Source organism: Arachis ipaensis, chromosome B7 (assembly GCF_059453495.1).
Source record: "Arachis ipaensis isolate K30076 ecotype BB chromosome B7, ASM5945349v1, whole genome shotgun sequence".
In the NCBI taxonomy this organism is placed as follows: Eukaryota; Viridiplantae; Streptophyta; class Magnoliopsida; order Fabales; family Fabaceae; genus Arachis; species Arachis ipaensis.
Genome location: NC_142442.1, coordinates 14,130,686 through 14,146,717, shown reverse-complemented (window position 1 = coordinate 14,146,717; position 16,032 = coordinate 14,130,686). Strand labels below are relative to the sequence as shown.

General features: G+C 32.1%; 1 protein-coding gene and 1 non-coding gene across 2 annotated transcripts; both read right to left on the bottom strand.

Moving 5' to 3' along the window:
- Window positions 1-6,026: 6,026 nt before the first annotated feature.
- Window positions 6,027-6,901, bottom strand: LOC110264863 (uncharacterized). Its single transcript, XM_021107339.2, has 3 exons — window positions 6,551-6,901; window positions 6,387-6,474; window positions 6,027-6,261 (listed from the first exon to the last, which is right to left on the bottom strand). Exons 1-3 carry the CDS (start codon window positions 6,899-6,901, stop codon window positions 6,227-6,229), a joined length of 474 nt encoding a protein of 157 aa, XP_020962998.1. The 3' UTR covers window positions 6,027-6,226.
- An 8,521-nt stretch (window positions 6,902-15,422) lies between these two features.
- LOC148550388 (small nucleolar RNA snoR135) lies at window positions 15,423-15,566 on the bottom strand. Its single transcript, XR_015895232.1, has one exon. It is a non-coding gene; the product is annotated as a small nucleolar RNA snoR135 (small nucleolar RNA).
- Window positions 15,567-16,032: the final 466 nt, after the last annotated feature.

The window sequence follows — 16,032 nt, the reverse complement described above, 5'->3', positions numbered from 1 at the left end:
TATTTTGATTATTGATTAAAATATGCATATAGATTTTTTTAGAAAAGTGAGTCCTTTTTTCTTTTTCCAAAATGAATATTGATATTTACGTTAATATGCTAATCCTATGAAGTTTGATTAAAATGCAGATGTGATACGGCTGTAGTGGCAAAAGTAATGAATGCCACACTTGTTCTTCCTTCCCTTGATTATAGATAATGTTATTTTTATTATGTCAAAATAAGATATTATTGTAGTAGTATTAACTAATTTTATATCTATCTTTGTATTAGTTATCTTTAGAATTTAAGATTTGGTTATTCTTGAAATGTTAGTGAAGATATATATTTTAAAATTTTTAAGTTTTTTATTATTTTTTATTTTTTATTTATATAAAACCGGCTTTATCGGTTCAACTGATGATTTATTGGTTGAACTAATAAACCAATAAACTAGTAATCTGACTGATTTAATCACTGGTTTGATTCTTACAACTATGGTCTAATATGATTTTGTTTTGCATGTTAATAAAGCGGGTGCTAAGCTTTCATATGATAAAGTGGCTGAAACAAAAGTTCTCGAGCATTGAGAAGGAAGAATAGCAATACCAAAAATAATCTATCCTGGCAGAGTCTAAATTGTATTACTCTCACACCTATGGAACAACTCTGTTAATAGTGTCTACTTAGTATTAGTGTATATATCACCGTATAAAACTGAGATTGAGACAAGTGTATTCACTCAACTATATTCATATGTTAGTTGGTTACTTTAATCACAACTTATCTTAATTGTTGAATAAAAAAAAATAAATTTTTAGTTTATTTATCAGTTTACAATAATAATAATCATAATGAGTTAGAATTTGACATAATTATATTCCAAATGTTATTAAAAAGATAGAAAGAATTATATTTTATTTTTTTCTAATTCTCATTAATATATATATATATATATATATATATATATATATATATATATATATATATATATATATATATATATATATAGAGTCGTTGAGAAGTATTAATAGATGACAATTTAAAATAAGATAAAGTAAAATTTAAAAATTTATAATTTGACATTGTATTAGTAAAAAAAAGACACATGATTATGTTCATTCTCACTCTATACACTACAAAAGACATGGAGCATGGCGACAAAATAAGTATACAGAAGAATTAGTCCTTTGTGTGCTACAACATCAGCGGCCACTGCATTAAGAAATGCCGCTAAATTGGACTTTTATCATAATTCAATTTTTTTATTCCCGCCCCTTTTTATTTTATAACCATTAATTAATTTCTCCCAATTTTGCAGAAATCCGAGAAGTGAGATTGGTAGCGCACGAAATATTGCCGTTGCTGCTCCACTGTGCATTACTGCTGTCGATCCATCCTCCTCTCTTCGGCGTCAAGCTTTCGCCTCTCCTCCACAGTTCCTGAAACTAACCCATACTCCATCATCCACGGTGCGCGAAATTCTTAACCTTCGCTCCACCCTGTGCTTCTATATGGTTGTCGAGTTGCGCGGCTGCCATTCGTACTTCTCTCACCATTCGTACTTCTCTCACCAGTGTCGAATGTGCTAAAAGCTCAATTCAAATCACAATTTCTTATATTGATAAAAGAGTTGATAAAAAAAATTAATTTTAAAATGAAGAATATATATCACGCATTCGTACTCTTGAAGGAAAAAAGTATTTTTAATAAATTAGGTATTTATATCAAATTTATATTATTTGTTATAGATATAATATATGTTTTTTCTATATCAGCTTAAATTTGTAGAAGAAGTAGTTTCATATAATATGATATTAGAATTTTTATAATTTAAAGTTTTAGAATTCTATTTTTATTGACTCTAAAAGAAATTAAAAAATTTTAATATAAAACAAACAAGAGATATAATATAATTATTTATTTATTTTCTCTTATCAATTTAAATTTTTAAAAAAAATAATTTTATGACATTATTATACAAAACAACGATGCTACATTTTCAGAAAACATTATTGTTTTGAGCTGACATTTAACTAATAATAATTTATATTTATATTTATAAAAATTTATACATATAAAATATATAATTTATATTTATCAAAATTTATATACAAATAAATTAATAATTTTTTATTAAAAATAATTTAATATTTATGTTAATTAAATATTTATTAAAATTACTAAAAATTATTGACCCTTTGTGTATACAAAATTTATAATACACACAAAAGGTACAATACAAAATAATCGTTATAAATTATTTTATTATTACTTTCATTGCTACGTGTGAAACACCTAGGAATCCTTCAATTATTCCAAATATATATCATGATATCACACGACTAATTATTAAGCGGTGGCAGTGGTGGCTAATAACTTAAGAAAAAGTGTATGAATCAATTCTAAATCAGGTAAAAATAGAACAACTTAATTAATTATAAATATAGTAATTAATTTTATTTATTTATGATTTAAAATATTAATTATTAAATATTTTATCACATTTAAATTAGGAGAAGATATGTTTAATATTATTGCAACGTAAATTACAAAAACTGATTTAATTAGCTTCTGTTTCTTCATCTTTTTTTTCTCTTTAAATATCTAAAATATGATAAATCAAAAAATAGATTTAAAATCATCTAATTTACAAAAAAAATTTTAATATCTAATATAAATAGCATCTACATAAAAATTTTAAATTCATTCATAGACATTTAATTAATTTTTTACTGAAACCACCATCTTAGTTTTCTAGCATTATTGATAACTTAAGTGGTCAAATTGAAGGTCCCTACGTAAAATTAAAGATATCATCTAGAAGGAACCATGCATGATCAAATTTGGAAAAAAAAATATATAAAAAAAAAAGTCAAAAGCCATTGGTCAAATGCTCAAGTGCCACGAAATTATTGCGTTTCAATTCGTGCATTACATTTTCACTAGTAATTCGTACATGTGTTACCACAAGCATGCAGGCAATCAAATTCAAGTATACTTATATAGTCCTTGATTTCAAAGTCAAAATTTATTTATCAGTTTCATGCATACGTGACATTGGCTCGGAGACTCCTATATTATATAATATACGTACAATCATACATGTCGAAACGGATTCCGTAGACTCGTAGCATGTCATATACGAATTGCGTCAAGGGGGTAAAATCAAAAGACTCTCGTTTCTTCCGGCTTTGAAGAGGCATCTTCAATTCCTTCGACCTTTTGAACCTTCGTTATAAGGATAAATGATAGAAGACTATGTTTAGTCCTGCCAACATCTATCTGTGAGTATTCAACCCGATTTAATTCGATCGGGTAAGATTGTCAATTCGATCTGTTGCGAGTAAGATTGGGCAGAGGCGGAGCTAGGTGATAGAAAAGAGGGGCGATGACTCCCATTAATTTTAATTTTTTACATATAAATTATATGTAAATTTCAGTTTAGCCTCTCCTTAAAATTTTATTTTAGTCTTAGTTTATTGTATAAATATTTTTGCTCTTCTTTAATATTTTATTTAGCTCCGCCCTTGGGGTTGGGTGCGGAGCAAGTTGGCCTGCGAAGCGGGTAGGGTGTGGGTTGAGTCTCAACCCTACCCGTATTCCCCATAATATGTGTTATATATGTTTAAAAATGTTATATATGGGAGTTGAACCAAGGACCTTAAGTATGTGCAAAAATTTTTTAGCCATTGAATTAAAATTATAAATTTGTAAAGTTTGCTCATTTATTTTTATAAAACGTATTTTTCAATTTGTATTGTTTGAATACTTGTGTTATTTGAATGCTAATGGGATAACTTGTGTTATTTGATGGTTATGTTGTGTATAAGATACTTGTGTTATTTATGAAATACTTATGTCATTATAATGTTTCTTTTTTGTCAACCCGCATGTAGAGTCGGATACTCGCGGATTGAGTGCGGGTAGGGTTAGGATTGGGTATTTATCAACTCACGGGTAGGATAGGGTTGAGTGTTGGTAAAAAAACTCAACCCGCGGGTAGGGTTAGGGTTGGGTTCAAACCTACCCTACCCTACTCATTGCCACCCCTAACTACATTAAGGAAAAGTCTAGGGGGCCAACAACTTTATTAAATTCTGGTCAGCATGTAACTAGTAAAAAAATAATAATTCTATACTATTTGATGAAATCTCACACCATTAAAAACTTTATTAATAACTATTTAATAACTACAAATCACAAAAATTACTGACCTCCTAACAATGCTTTTTTTTAATATTTGTGTAATCAATACCAAATAGTTATTACTTTAATTGATTTGTATGTAGTGTCATGTAAAAATTTACATGATTAAATTTTGCATTTCTACATCAATAAAGTTGGTTGAATTATTCTCTCTCAAAAGTTATATAAACCCATGTGTTTTATATATTGGTTGATAGTCTAAAGAATCATTCTATACTTTCAAATCCATACATAGAAAAAAAAATATTCACTTTTTTTAAAACAAAATTGGCCATTTGTTTTGGTCTGATTATTGTGATATAGATTAAAGCTTACCCAAACTGCTTAATTATGAGAAGCACTTGACGTAGAAAATCATTCATATTGTGCTTCTAGAAAATCATTCATAGGAGATTTATGCTTTATTCTTCTTGACGTTAAAGTCCCACCTAATTAATTTGGCTGACTGTGAAGAACACTTGGTAAATCTAAATTAGCAGAAAACGTTGTGGTATCATGTCTCATATTAATATCTATGTTAGAAAATCCAATGTTTTCAAACGAGTCATTCAAATTAATAAAATCTCTATCAAGTTGTTGAATTCTTTCACGTGAAGTAGCAGCCGCTTTACCAGTAGCTCTATGGTGTGGAATTTATAACCCACAAATTAACCGCCAAGTGCACCGGATAGTACCAAGTAGTACCTCAAGTGAATGAGGGTCGATCCCATGAGGATTGATGGACTAAGCAACAATGATTGAATGATTTACTTAGTTAGACAAGCAGAAAAGAATATTTGGGTCTCAATTGCATTAAACAGTAAATTCAAAAAATCAGAAAGCAAGCAGTAAACGGATTGTGAAATATATGGAAAAAACAGTTAAGGTTTCAGAGATATTTATTTTCCGGATTTACTTTTCTTACCAACTATTTTAATCATGCAAGATTCAATTCATGGCAAACTATATGTGACTAAACCCTAATTTCTTAGACCTTTTTAGTCTCCTCTAACCTTTATCAACCGCCAATTCCTTGGTCACTTGATTCCAATTAGAGGGTTAAGTTCAAACTAGTTTATTTGCCACAGAAACCCTAATTATCCATATATAAGAGGATTATATGTCACGTATCTCGTTAAGTCTAGATAATTAGAAGTTTAGGAGAATTTGTTTTCAATCTGTTATTCATGCAAAGAGCTTTTCCAAGGTTTACAAGAACTCAATTAGAATAAGGGTCATACTTCCATTCCACCCAAATTCATAAGATGAAGAACGAAAACAACTCTTGAATTTAAAATCAATACATGAATTAAAATAGAAAAGTAATAGTATTAACCCATAGAATAAACAGAGCTCCTAACCTTAACAGTGGGGGTTTAGTTGCTCATGGTTTAGAGAGAAAACAAGGATTCTGAAAAACTGTAAAGTGCGGAATGAGGTTAGACTGAAGAGAAGAGCCCGAAGGGCTGAATCTTTTTTCCTTTTATATCTAATCCTAATTAATGTAAAATATATTTTCTAAAACTAAATAATATATTTTCCTATTTATAAATACAATAAAAGTTTAATCAAAATCAACAAAGATCTCGTGCAGGCCTTGAGGAGCATGGGGACCATTGCCTTTCATAAAGCTGGCGCCTAACTTGGGATGCTGAAGTTGGACTTGAGCCTGGCCGAATGGAATTGGAGGCTGATGGTTGTATTTGGCGCTTAACTAGGTGAAACCTAAGTTAGGCGCCACCTTAGCAGTGAACTCTTGAAGGTTTCCTCTTGTCTTGGCGCCTAACTTGGATAATCCCAAGTTAGGCGCCACCAATACAGCCTACAACTCAACTTACATTCTTTTTCTGGTGCCTAACTTGAGAAACTTGAAGTTAGGCGCCAGTATGACCGAATTGCTGGAGAAGAAGTGTATACTATTATACATCGTTGGAAAGCTCTTGAAGTTAGATTTTTAATGCCACTAGAATAACATCAATTGGACTTCTGTAACTTGAGTTATTCTTGTTGGAGTGCAGGGAGGTCAGAGTTGACAACATCATTCACTTTCTTCTCTTTTTCTACAGAAACTCCATATAATCCATCCGACTGCTACCTGAAATAAACAGAATTGCACATAACTCAAAGTAGTATTCATGGTGGCAAAAAGATAACTAAATCTTGATTAAACTTAACAATTCAAATGTAAATTCACTAGGAAAAGATAGAAAAGATGCTCACGCATCACTTTATCAGCTCCGAACAACTCCTTCAAAGTATCATAATGCTTAATTTGCATTTTTTTCCATTTTTCTGCATATAGTTTCTCCTGCATAAAGAAATGTTAAAGAAATTTTGTGACTAACTTGATCATTCGTATAAGTAATAAAAAAAGTATAAGATACCTTAATAAAGTCTTGCAACACTTCTTCTTCAGCTTCAAACTTTCTAGTAACAAGATTCCGCGCAAATCCACTTAAGTGATGAAATAAGTCATATGCCTGAACAAAATGATCTTTCAATGTCTTCATTCTATTCTTGATGTGGTTCTTTGTTATGTTCGGGCCTATTGCTATGCTCAAAGTCTTCACAGCCTTGGCATATGCTTCAGTTGTCCACGAGCCATCGTGTCGATTACCTTTCAATGCTTCTTCTGCTAATGCATTCAGCAGAACTTCATCCATCTCATCAGACCATCTTAAGTTGTCTTTAGAAGGTTGATTTGCTTCTGTTATTTTATTTCCTTTATTTGGCATTATTTAACCTGTAAAAATGTCCCTTAAAAAAATCTAATTAAACAATTCTGACTGTAAAATACATATATATACATATTCATATATATGAAACATATAATCACTCATAAAGTTTGATACACATTCTACATTTCAGCTGCAATATTATCTCGTAGCAATGCTGCATGTCTATATTCCTCATCACGTTGATTTGATTGTGATCTATCTATGTTGCGTTCTTGTAGCAATTCTCGGTCAACCGCATCAATTATAGATTGATCAACATCGAAACCAATAAAAAAGTTATGCAGTATATAACATGCCAAAAAAATATCTCTCATACTTTCAAATGAATAATAAGGTTCAGTGTCGCCAGCTATAATTGGGAATCTTTTCTTTAGAACTCTGAAACATCTTTCGATGACATTTCGTAATGAAGGATGGCGGTGGTTGAATAGTTCTTTCGGATTTTAGGACTAACGTACTGAATACTCTTTTAGGTGATACCGAACACCTCTATATGGTGTAAGTATCCTAGACTTTAGCATAAATCCAGCATTGTTTAGATAAAATTTTCCTACAACAGTTGCATACACAAATTAAAGTATAACATATTGTGTCTATGAATTTGAATTTATGTAAACAATTTTATAAATTACACTATCACAGACCTTCAGAAATTCGAAGTGGATATTCCCTACTAAGAGCATCTTTTAAAATTCTCGACTTAGAGGTAGTTCCTTCCCAAGCAGACAACACATAAGTGAATTTCATATCAAACCCGCAGGCAACTAACACATTTTGTGTGGGGTGATTTTTTCTTCCGCAAAAACGAGGGGCTTTCACCCTTGGTACCTTCACACGACTATGAGTACCATCTATGGCTCCAATGCATCCCTTTTTTAGAAAGTATATTGACATATTAACATAACCATTTTATGATTATTTCGTTGACAGTTACATAAAATTCACCAAGTAAATTAAAAGATTTAGTACCTTGAAAAATGGATAGAATCGACTATTATGAAGTATTGCATAAGGAACATCCTCACCAGACAGTTACTTGAAGAAGTCTCCTCTAACGATAAAATAGCATGTAGGACGTTGTGAAAGTGACGACAAATTATCTCCCCTAAGCGGTGAAAGAAAAAAGACATGGTTCTAGTTTTCACATTGTGCCCTATAATAGGTAGGAATTTAGCTACTTGCTCTTCAACCGTAGATCGAGTTGAATTCTTTACTCTACCAGTTTTTCTTAACTTTTGACACAATAGTTGAAATGCTTCAGGGCTCATACGTATGACATCTCGGCATTTGTTAGACTTCATTAACTGTATCATTAACTGAGTAAGCCTGTTTTCTCTTTCCAAGTTTTCGTCATTAATTTGCCTAGGCCTATATTGTGATAATAATTCCAAACTATACAATGCATGCACCGTAACACATGAAAGAGATGTGACACAAATATATTGTCTCTTTTCTAACTCTTCCCTGACACAAGTTAAGATTTGTATTGGTTCAGGTTGATATACGTCAGTAAAAGTGACTTGATGTACTTGAATTTCTAAGTCATGTATGACGTTCGTTCTATCTTCTAAATTCGCATATTCAATATTTTCGTTATCCATCTATGAAAATATAATGTTTAGAATGGACATATCGATAGTAAAAGTAAACAGAAAGTAACATATGTTGTTACATTCTAACAATTCATTTGTTGAAGAAAAAAAAAAACAAAACTAAATGCCACATATAAAAATATGGTTTCACCTTACGCAATATAAACATACCTTATTATGAGACACTTATCTCTGACTCCTAAATGTCAAACTCAATTCCAAAGCTCACGGTCATAAATAATAAACATATACTGTAAGTCACATGGTATATTAATTAATGCATTAATTTTCACCAAAATTAAGTGGACTTAGCTACCAACAACACTTAATAATTTAGACGGTAAAAAATTAAGTTAACCAAAGCAGGATTTACTATAGTTTATAAAAAAAATGGTTCAAGATACGTTGAACAAATGCTTTGTAAGTGCACCAATGAAACGAGCACAATATTTTGCTTAGCTATTTAGACATTAGTAACAACTAAACCATGAAAAATTAATAACAGATTTTAGCCACAGACAAGTAAGAAAAGCCATTTAATTTGAAGGACTTTTGTATAATTTGAATTTCATTATAAAAAGATGGATGAACTAAAATACTCATGATGACATTCAAAAAGATATAAGGTTCCAGCATGTATGTGCTATGTTCTATGTCCATTAATTTTTTTTAAATTCTATCAAAGATAGTAAAGAGAAAGAATGCCCAAATATTTTCTACCTATAATAATGTTATTTTTTTGTCATATCTTATTTTAATACAAAAATTTGAAATAAAACAATCATAGCACCTGAAGATAAAATCTAACCAGATGAAAAAATGAACATACTTCTAGATGAAAGACAAATAACAAATAAATATTTTTAGTATTAAATTCTTAATTTTTAATTATTTACCTTATAATTTATTAAGTATTTCAATTGCCTCGTTTCAATTTTAAAAAATTTAACTTAAAACGAAACTAACAAATCAAATAATAAATAGCAATTTACAAACAATTTCTAAAGATCAAAGGTGATATCGTACTTCCATATAGGTAGTCACAGTTAGTACCTTCTCTTTGAAGTTCGAACACAAAGTTTGAGGCTTTAAACTTGAAATTGAAACTGAAAGTAATCTGATTCACAAAAAAAAAAAAAACAAAACAAAACAAAAACAAAACAAAATCCAAACAAAATCTAAGCATTCTGTAAACAAAGTTTTTCACTTCCGATTCAATCACTCTCACTCTCAAGTAATTCCTTTTTTTCCCACTATTTGGTTAAAAGAAGTGTCCTTTTTTCTTTTTTTATTATTGTTTTTCTGCGCATTCGTGATGGGGATTTGGAATTGTGTGTATTCGATTTTAATCATGTTTTATGCTTTTGGGTCATTGAAAAGTTTTATGATTTATAATTTTTTACCATTTAGAAAGCTTTGGACTTTTGAATAAACTATAGCCATGATATTGATTCAGTTAATCACTGCACTTGGTTGCAAATGAAGCATATAATGAAGAAATCAAATCAATTAAAAAGAGGAAAAGAAATAAAAAAGAAAATTAAGAAATCAAACATGTAGAAATCAATAAAGAAAATGGTTCATAATGCCATATATATTTATTCAGCTTTTGAATAGAGCAACAATACCCAAACGGGGATCACCAACACACACAAGCCAACACTAGGCAGCAGGCACCCTCTACTGTCGAACTCTATGGAGTATTCAAATTTCACAGGCCAAACCCTAGCAAGGAAGCAAGCACAAAACGGTGGATTTGAGGAACAAAAACAAGAAACCAAAGCAAGAGGATCTCAATTGAAAAACAAAAGAAGAGCACATACTATGTACAGTGATTATTTTCCTATTTTGTTTTTGGAAAAAGTACGAAATCGAACGAAAAAGGACTCACCTTTGGCTTGAATTTGCAAGGATGAAGAGGAGAAGGAGCTGTCTCGACGATGACGAAACTGCCGTGGCTTGTGGATGATGACGGTGAAGCCGCGGTAACGCTGTCGAGCACAACGATGAAGCTGCGGTGGAGAAGAGAAGTCTCTCCAAGTTTCAAAGATAGCTAGCTTACATTAAGAATTTTGCTTTCCATGTTAACACCATGGATAAATTGGTCATTTTACTTTCATTTTAGAATTGTCATTAGTTTCCTTCGCAAGTTTGGAAAGGAAAAGTTGGACGTGGGTCCCACACCACTGTTTTCCCTTTCCTTCCAATTTCCATTCTCATCCAATCAACGAAAAATAAAGTTTTCAATCCATTTTCCTTTATTGCATTTTCTTTCCTTTTAATTTTCATTGATCCAAACAATGTGTTAAGCTCCGTTTAAAAGCATTGATGGAGAACAAAAATATATACATTAAGGGTGAAAAGCATATAGAAAGTCGGCCGCCATTAGTGGCGTAGCCTAGGTACAGCGATTTGAAATTGGAAAGCAATATCCATCTTTAAGATAGAAACTAATTCGTCACGAATCGGAGTTTCAATTAAAAATTTATTGTTGTTCAATAGATTGTTATATATACAAAATAAAATTTGAACTTTCAGCCTTATTTTTCTTAAATGAATAAATAAACTAACTATTAGATCAACATAAGAAAAAAATAAATTGAAGAAACATTCCTAATTCTAAAGGAACCATAGCTATCAAAAGACAAGGTAAGAAATATATTGGGGGGAGAAATATCGAATAAATGAAGACTCAAGGGTAAGTCATGTCCATTCTTTGCATGTTGATCAGCGACCGAATTAGCTTCCCTCAAAGTGTGACGCCAAAGGATCTGCGGAATGCGATTAGCAAGAACTTTGATATCTTCTACAAGGGGGCTACAAGGGTGAAGAGGAGGGCATCCTTCAGAAATGAATTTAATAGCTATGGATGAGTCATATTCCATAATAAGATGGTTATATTTCTTTGCTGGTGCAATTTGCAAGCCTCTAATTATTGCCCAGAGCTCTGCATGCATGATGGAGCAGCTGCTTAGATTACAAGAAAAGCCATTGATGAATCTTCCCAAGTTGTCTCGGAAAATGCCACCACAAGCTGCACTTCTTTTTGCGCAAAAAAGGAGCCATCAACGTTTACTTTTATCCAATGGTTCGGAGGGGGTAACTAACTAATTAGACTATCATGAGAAGATTGGTGCGTATTCTTTGGAATAATCCTCAAGTCCATCAGTTTGATAATCTCCATGACCCGCATTTTGATTGACTCAACAATTGCCAGGGGAGAGGTTCCAGCTCCTTCAAAGACCAATTTGTTACGTTGGTACCATAAGGAGGATATAGTCACTCCAAACATAATGTTCCAATCAATTTGGTGAGATAGATTTTGCAAAAGCCAATCCCAGATATTTAGGTTAAAAAAGTCTTGAACCTACTGGTTGGCTTGTAAGATATTCCAAAAGGTGGTTACAAAGAAACAATTGCAGAGAACATGCAAATCATCTTTAGTAACAAAGTTACATCGAGAACATCTTGCATCAACAGTTTGTCTTCTTTTCCGTTTTGCATTCGTCAGAATAGCTTCATGAGCAACTATTCAGATAAAAGATCGAATTCTTTCGGGATCATTCCACTTCCAAGAAAGCTTGAAAAGACAATCTGCAGTTCCTATGTTATTTTGGAGAGAAGAATAGGTTGATTTCAGATTGAAAGTGCCACCCGATGAAGCTGCCCAAGCAATCTGGTCTTCACCTTTCCACGGGAATGGTGGAGAAATGGTTAGGATTCTGTTCACCACTGGATCCAAAAGCCATCTTCGTAGTTTATCAACATCCCACTCACCTGAAACCAAAAGAAAGTCCATTAGTGAATCATTGAATTATAGGGCTGACTTACCTGTGCAACATAATTGTTGAGAGGAACGAGACTTGGCACCCATTGGTGGTTCCAAAAGTTTATATTGTTTTCATTACCAATGTTTCAAATAGAATTCCTTTGAACATCAGACCAAGAAGCACACACTCATTTCCAGAGATTTGATTGCTTATTCATCCTTTCCACTCTTGAGAGAAGCTCGCTTCCATAATTATATTTTGATCAGAGGACTTTGACCCAAAAAGCATCTCTTTTTTCTATAAGGTCCCAGCCAATTTTCATCATGAAAGCATGTTTATACTCCTAGGCATGCCGGATACCAAGCCCACCATTAGTTTTAAGTTGACTAATAGTCTTCCAGTTAAGAAGATGAACTTTTCGCGATTGATCTCCCCAAAGGAAGCTCCTGCATTTATGGTCAATAAGGTTACAAGTAGATGCGGGAAGAATAGAAGTTTGTATAGTATAAGTAGGAATAGAGGAAATGATAGATTTCATCAGAGTTGTACTTTCTGCAAAAGATAGAGTGAAAGTTTTCCATCCATTCAGCCTAGAATTGAGTTTGCCAATAATCTCATTGTAGGTGTTGCAGTTGGTTCTTATGTGAAGAAGGGAGACTCTAAGATATTTTCCAAGATCATTCGTTCTTGTGAAATGGAGTGCTTCACTAATCTCCTCTCTGACATTGCTACTCACATTATTGGAAAAGAAAATCCAGGTCTTATCATTATTTACTTTCTGCTCGGAACTTCTGCAAAATTTCTCAAGGATCTTGTTGATAATCTCAGCTTGGTCGATGCTAGCTTCGGCAAAGAGAATGAGGTCATTTGCGAAGCAAAAGTGGGATAGATCAGGGCCATCCCGATTAAGCCGCATGGGCTTCGAAAAGTGGTTTTTCACAGCTACACTGATAAGATGGGTGAGACGTTCCATATAAAGAAAAAAAAGGTAAGGCGATAGGGTGTGTCCTTGCCGGATAGGTCTGGAAGGAAGAAATTCATCCAAAGTTTCACCATTCCATAAGACCCGCATCCTGGCTGTGGAAATGCACGTACAAATCAAATTAATAAAGTGAGCAGGGAGTCCGATGTCAACCAGAATGTCTTTTATAAAATTCCATTTGAGTCTGTTGTAAGCTTTTTCCAAGTCGATTTTTATAGTCATCCAAGCTTTGTTTCCTTTCTTTGTCCTGATGGAATGAATAACTTTCTGAGTAATGATAATGTTGTGAAAACTTTGACTTCCAAGAACGAAGCTACATTGGCTGGATTTAACAAGCTTTTCCATAATCATTCTCAATCGCTTAGCAAGAATCTTGGTGACCACTTTGTATGAAACGTTGCATAAGCTTATAGGTCTCATGTGTTTTAGGCTTCAGACTGGCTCCACCTTTGAAATTAAAGTGATAAACATTTCATTAACTTTGCTTATTTTCCAAGGTTCAAGAAAAATAGCTTTCACTAGATTACATAGGTCAGGACTCAGGACCGACTTTATCCCATTGATTATGAATAAACAAGCTGATGATTATAAAAAATAATGTCCACCTTTCAAATGCCAGGATCCCGAAGGTACCATATACCGCCGGAGTATCCTCTTGCGTCGTCAATTGGGAGTTATTAGATGTAAAGACATATACGAACATTTTAGTTAAGCCAAATTATGTTTGTTACTACTTTTTGGTACACTATTAGATATACAATTTTCTTTTATATTATAAAAGACAAACTTTTTATTGACACAAAGTTAACTCTTCTTTAGTTTGTTTAACTTTTGAAATGCAGCTGCAACAACACAATGAATAATATTCTTCTAGTTATTGTTAACACAGTACGTTTAAGCGATTAATGCCTTTGTTAACAGCCAAAATATCTGGGATCATGTAGAAATAAAAAAAATCCGTCTAATTTATCAGATTTAGCAATACCAAGAGACAATAATCTAATGTTACTTTATCTAATTTAATATTTATAATTTTATACATATAATATCTATAAATACAACATATCACATTTAATATTATACATTTATTTCAGAAATAACTAATGAATATAAAATAAAATAATTTTTAGTTAATTCAGAATTATTTTTATTGTCGTCCAAACATTTTTAAGTAATCCAAGTTTATTTTCATAATGTTGCACTAGGAATGGCGACGGATCCTAGAGCCCATTGTACAAAACTATTTCGTGTCCCATTATCACATTATGTTACGAATAACGGGGACCCATTTTCTACCGGGTATTTGATTCTCTGTGCGATGTGTATATCAAAAGATATTTGAATTAATAAAAATAATTGGAAAAAGTTGAGAAAAAATTGTAAAAAGAAGCTCATCAACTACCGTTAGAAATTACAAATTTACAATGCACAAATAAGTAGCAAAACACAAATGCAATCTGCGATTAATTTTTGGATGTGTGTTAGGTTTAACGTTTAAGGCTTTTTATTTCAAATATCTAACCTAATTTTAATTTTTAATTTAAGAAAAAAATTAGTTAGTAGCGTGTACGAGCCTTTCTTTACTTCGTTTATTAAATTTTTATCCTAACCCTGTAGGAGTCTTTCTTTACTTCGTTTATTAAGTATCGAACACCCTGTACCATACTACCATCACATTTTTAAGCATAATAATGTCCTTCATATCTTAATTTTGTGTTAATTAATTTATCTTCCTAACGTCTAAACAAAATTCACCATTATTTTCCTGAACAATATTTTAACATCTTATTATCATATTCGGTTATCAATAATTTTCACTTGGGATTCGTTTGTACCAATCTCTGAGACATAGATATGCGACTTGTGAGGTTTACAAGGGGGCAATATTTTTCAGTTCAAATAATTGAAGGGTTCTTGTTCTAAAAAGAACGAACTCAGTTGTTTAAAGTTATGCTATGTTCGCCAAATACATTTCCTAATGGGCAAATCCAAACCATGGAAAAAATAAGTACTTTTCTATGGCAAAGAAACATGAGGAAACAAACACCACAAATTACGGGTGGGTTTGATTTAGTTTGGGTGTGTTTTTTTTTTTATTTTTCAAATGTTTACGAACTGAAAAATGCAAATCAAATAAACCTAAGTTGAAAAAGAAAATTGAAAGGAAAGGAAAAAGATGTAGGGAAAATGATTGTTGTGACTATCAACGGAGAAGATGAAACACAACTGCCCACTTTCTCATAATAAATGTTGCAGGGAACTCTTTCGGAAGGGTGCATTAATCTTAGCACACAACCGATACACACAATCCCTGCTCTCTCCACTCCTTTCAATTTGAAATATAAATCAATTCAGCAAAATTCAAATATTAAAAACAAAATTACATAAATCTAACCTAATATAAAAAATGAAAATAATAATAATAATCGTAGAAGAAGAGAGATTGATCATGGGAGAAGAAAGCTCAACTGCTCAAAGTAAGCGATCAAATTCAAATTGGTGAGGCTGTGATGGTCATAGAGTGTATATATAGGGAGGTTGGAAAACCCTAGGCGGCTGACTAGTGACAAGTGACAACTACGAAGTGAGAGAAAAAAAAACGGGACTTATGACCTTTTCTTTCAGGACTTGGGCTTGGACTGAATCCAAAATAAATGGCTACCCTCAGATTTCGTAAACCTTAACCACACAGTCTTTTTGAACCACAAGAATAAAATCATACATATATCTTGACCCACCGCCACAAGCCCAAAAGTAATACTTGACCCACCGCCACAAGCCCAC

What these genes read in the sequence shown, in the direction of transcription:
- LOC110264863 (XM_021107339.2), bottom strand. Translation starts at nt 6,901, where the DNA reads ATGCCAAATAAAGGAAATAAAATAACAGAAGCAAATCAACCTTCTAAA. An exon ending in TGTTGCAAGACTTTATTAAG is followed by an intron (nt 6,475 to 6,550) that starts GTATCTTATACT and finishes TTCTTTATGCAG; the next exon opens with GAGAAACTATATGCAGAAAA. An exon ending in CGGAGCTGATAAAGTGATGC is followed by an intron (nt 6,262 to 6,386) that starts GTGAGCATCTTT and finishes TGTTTATTTCAG; the next exon opens with GTAGCAGTCGGATGGATTAT.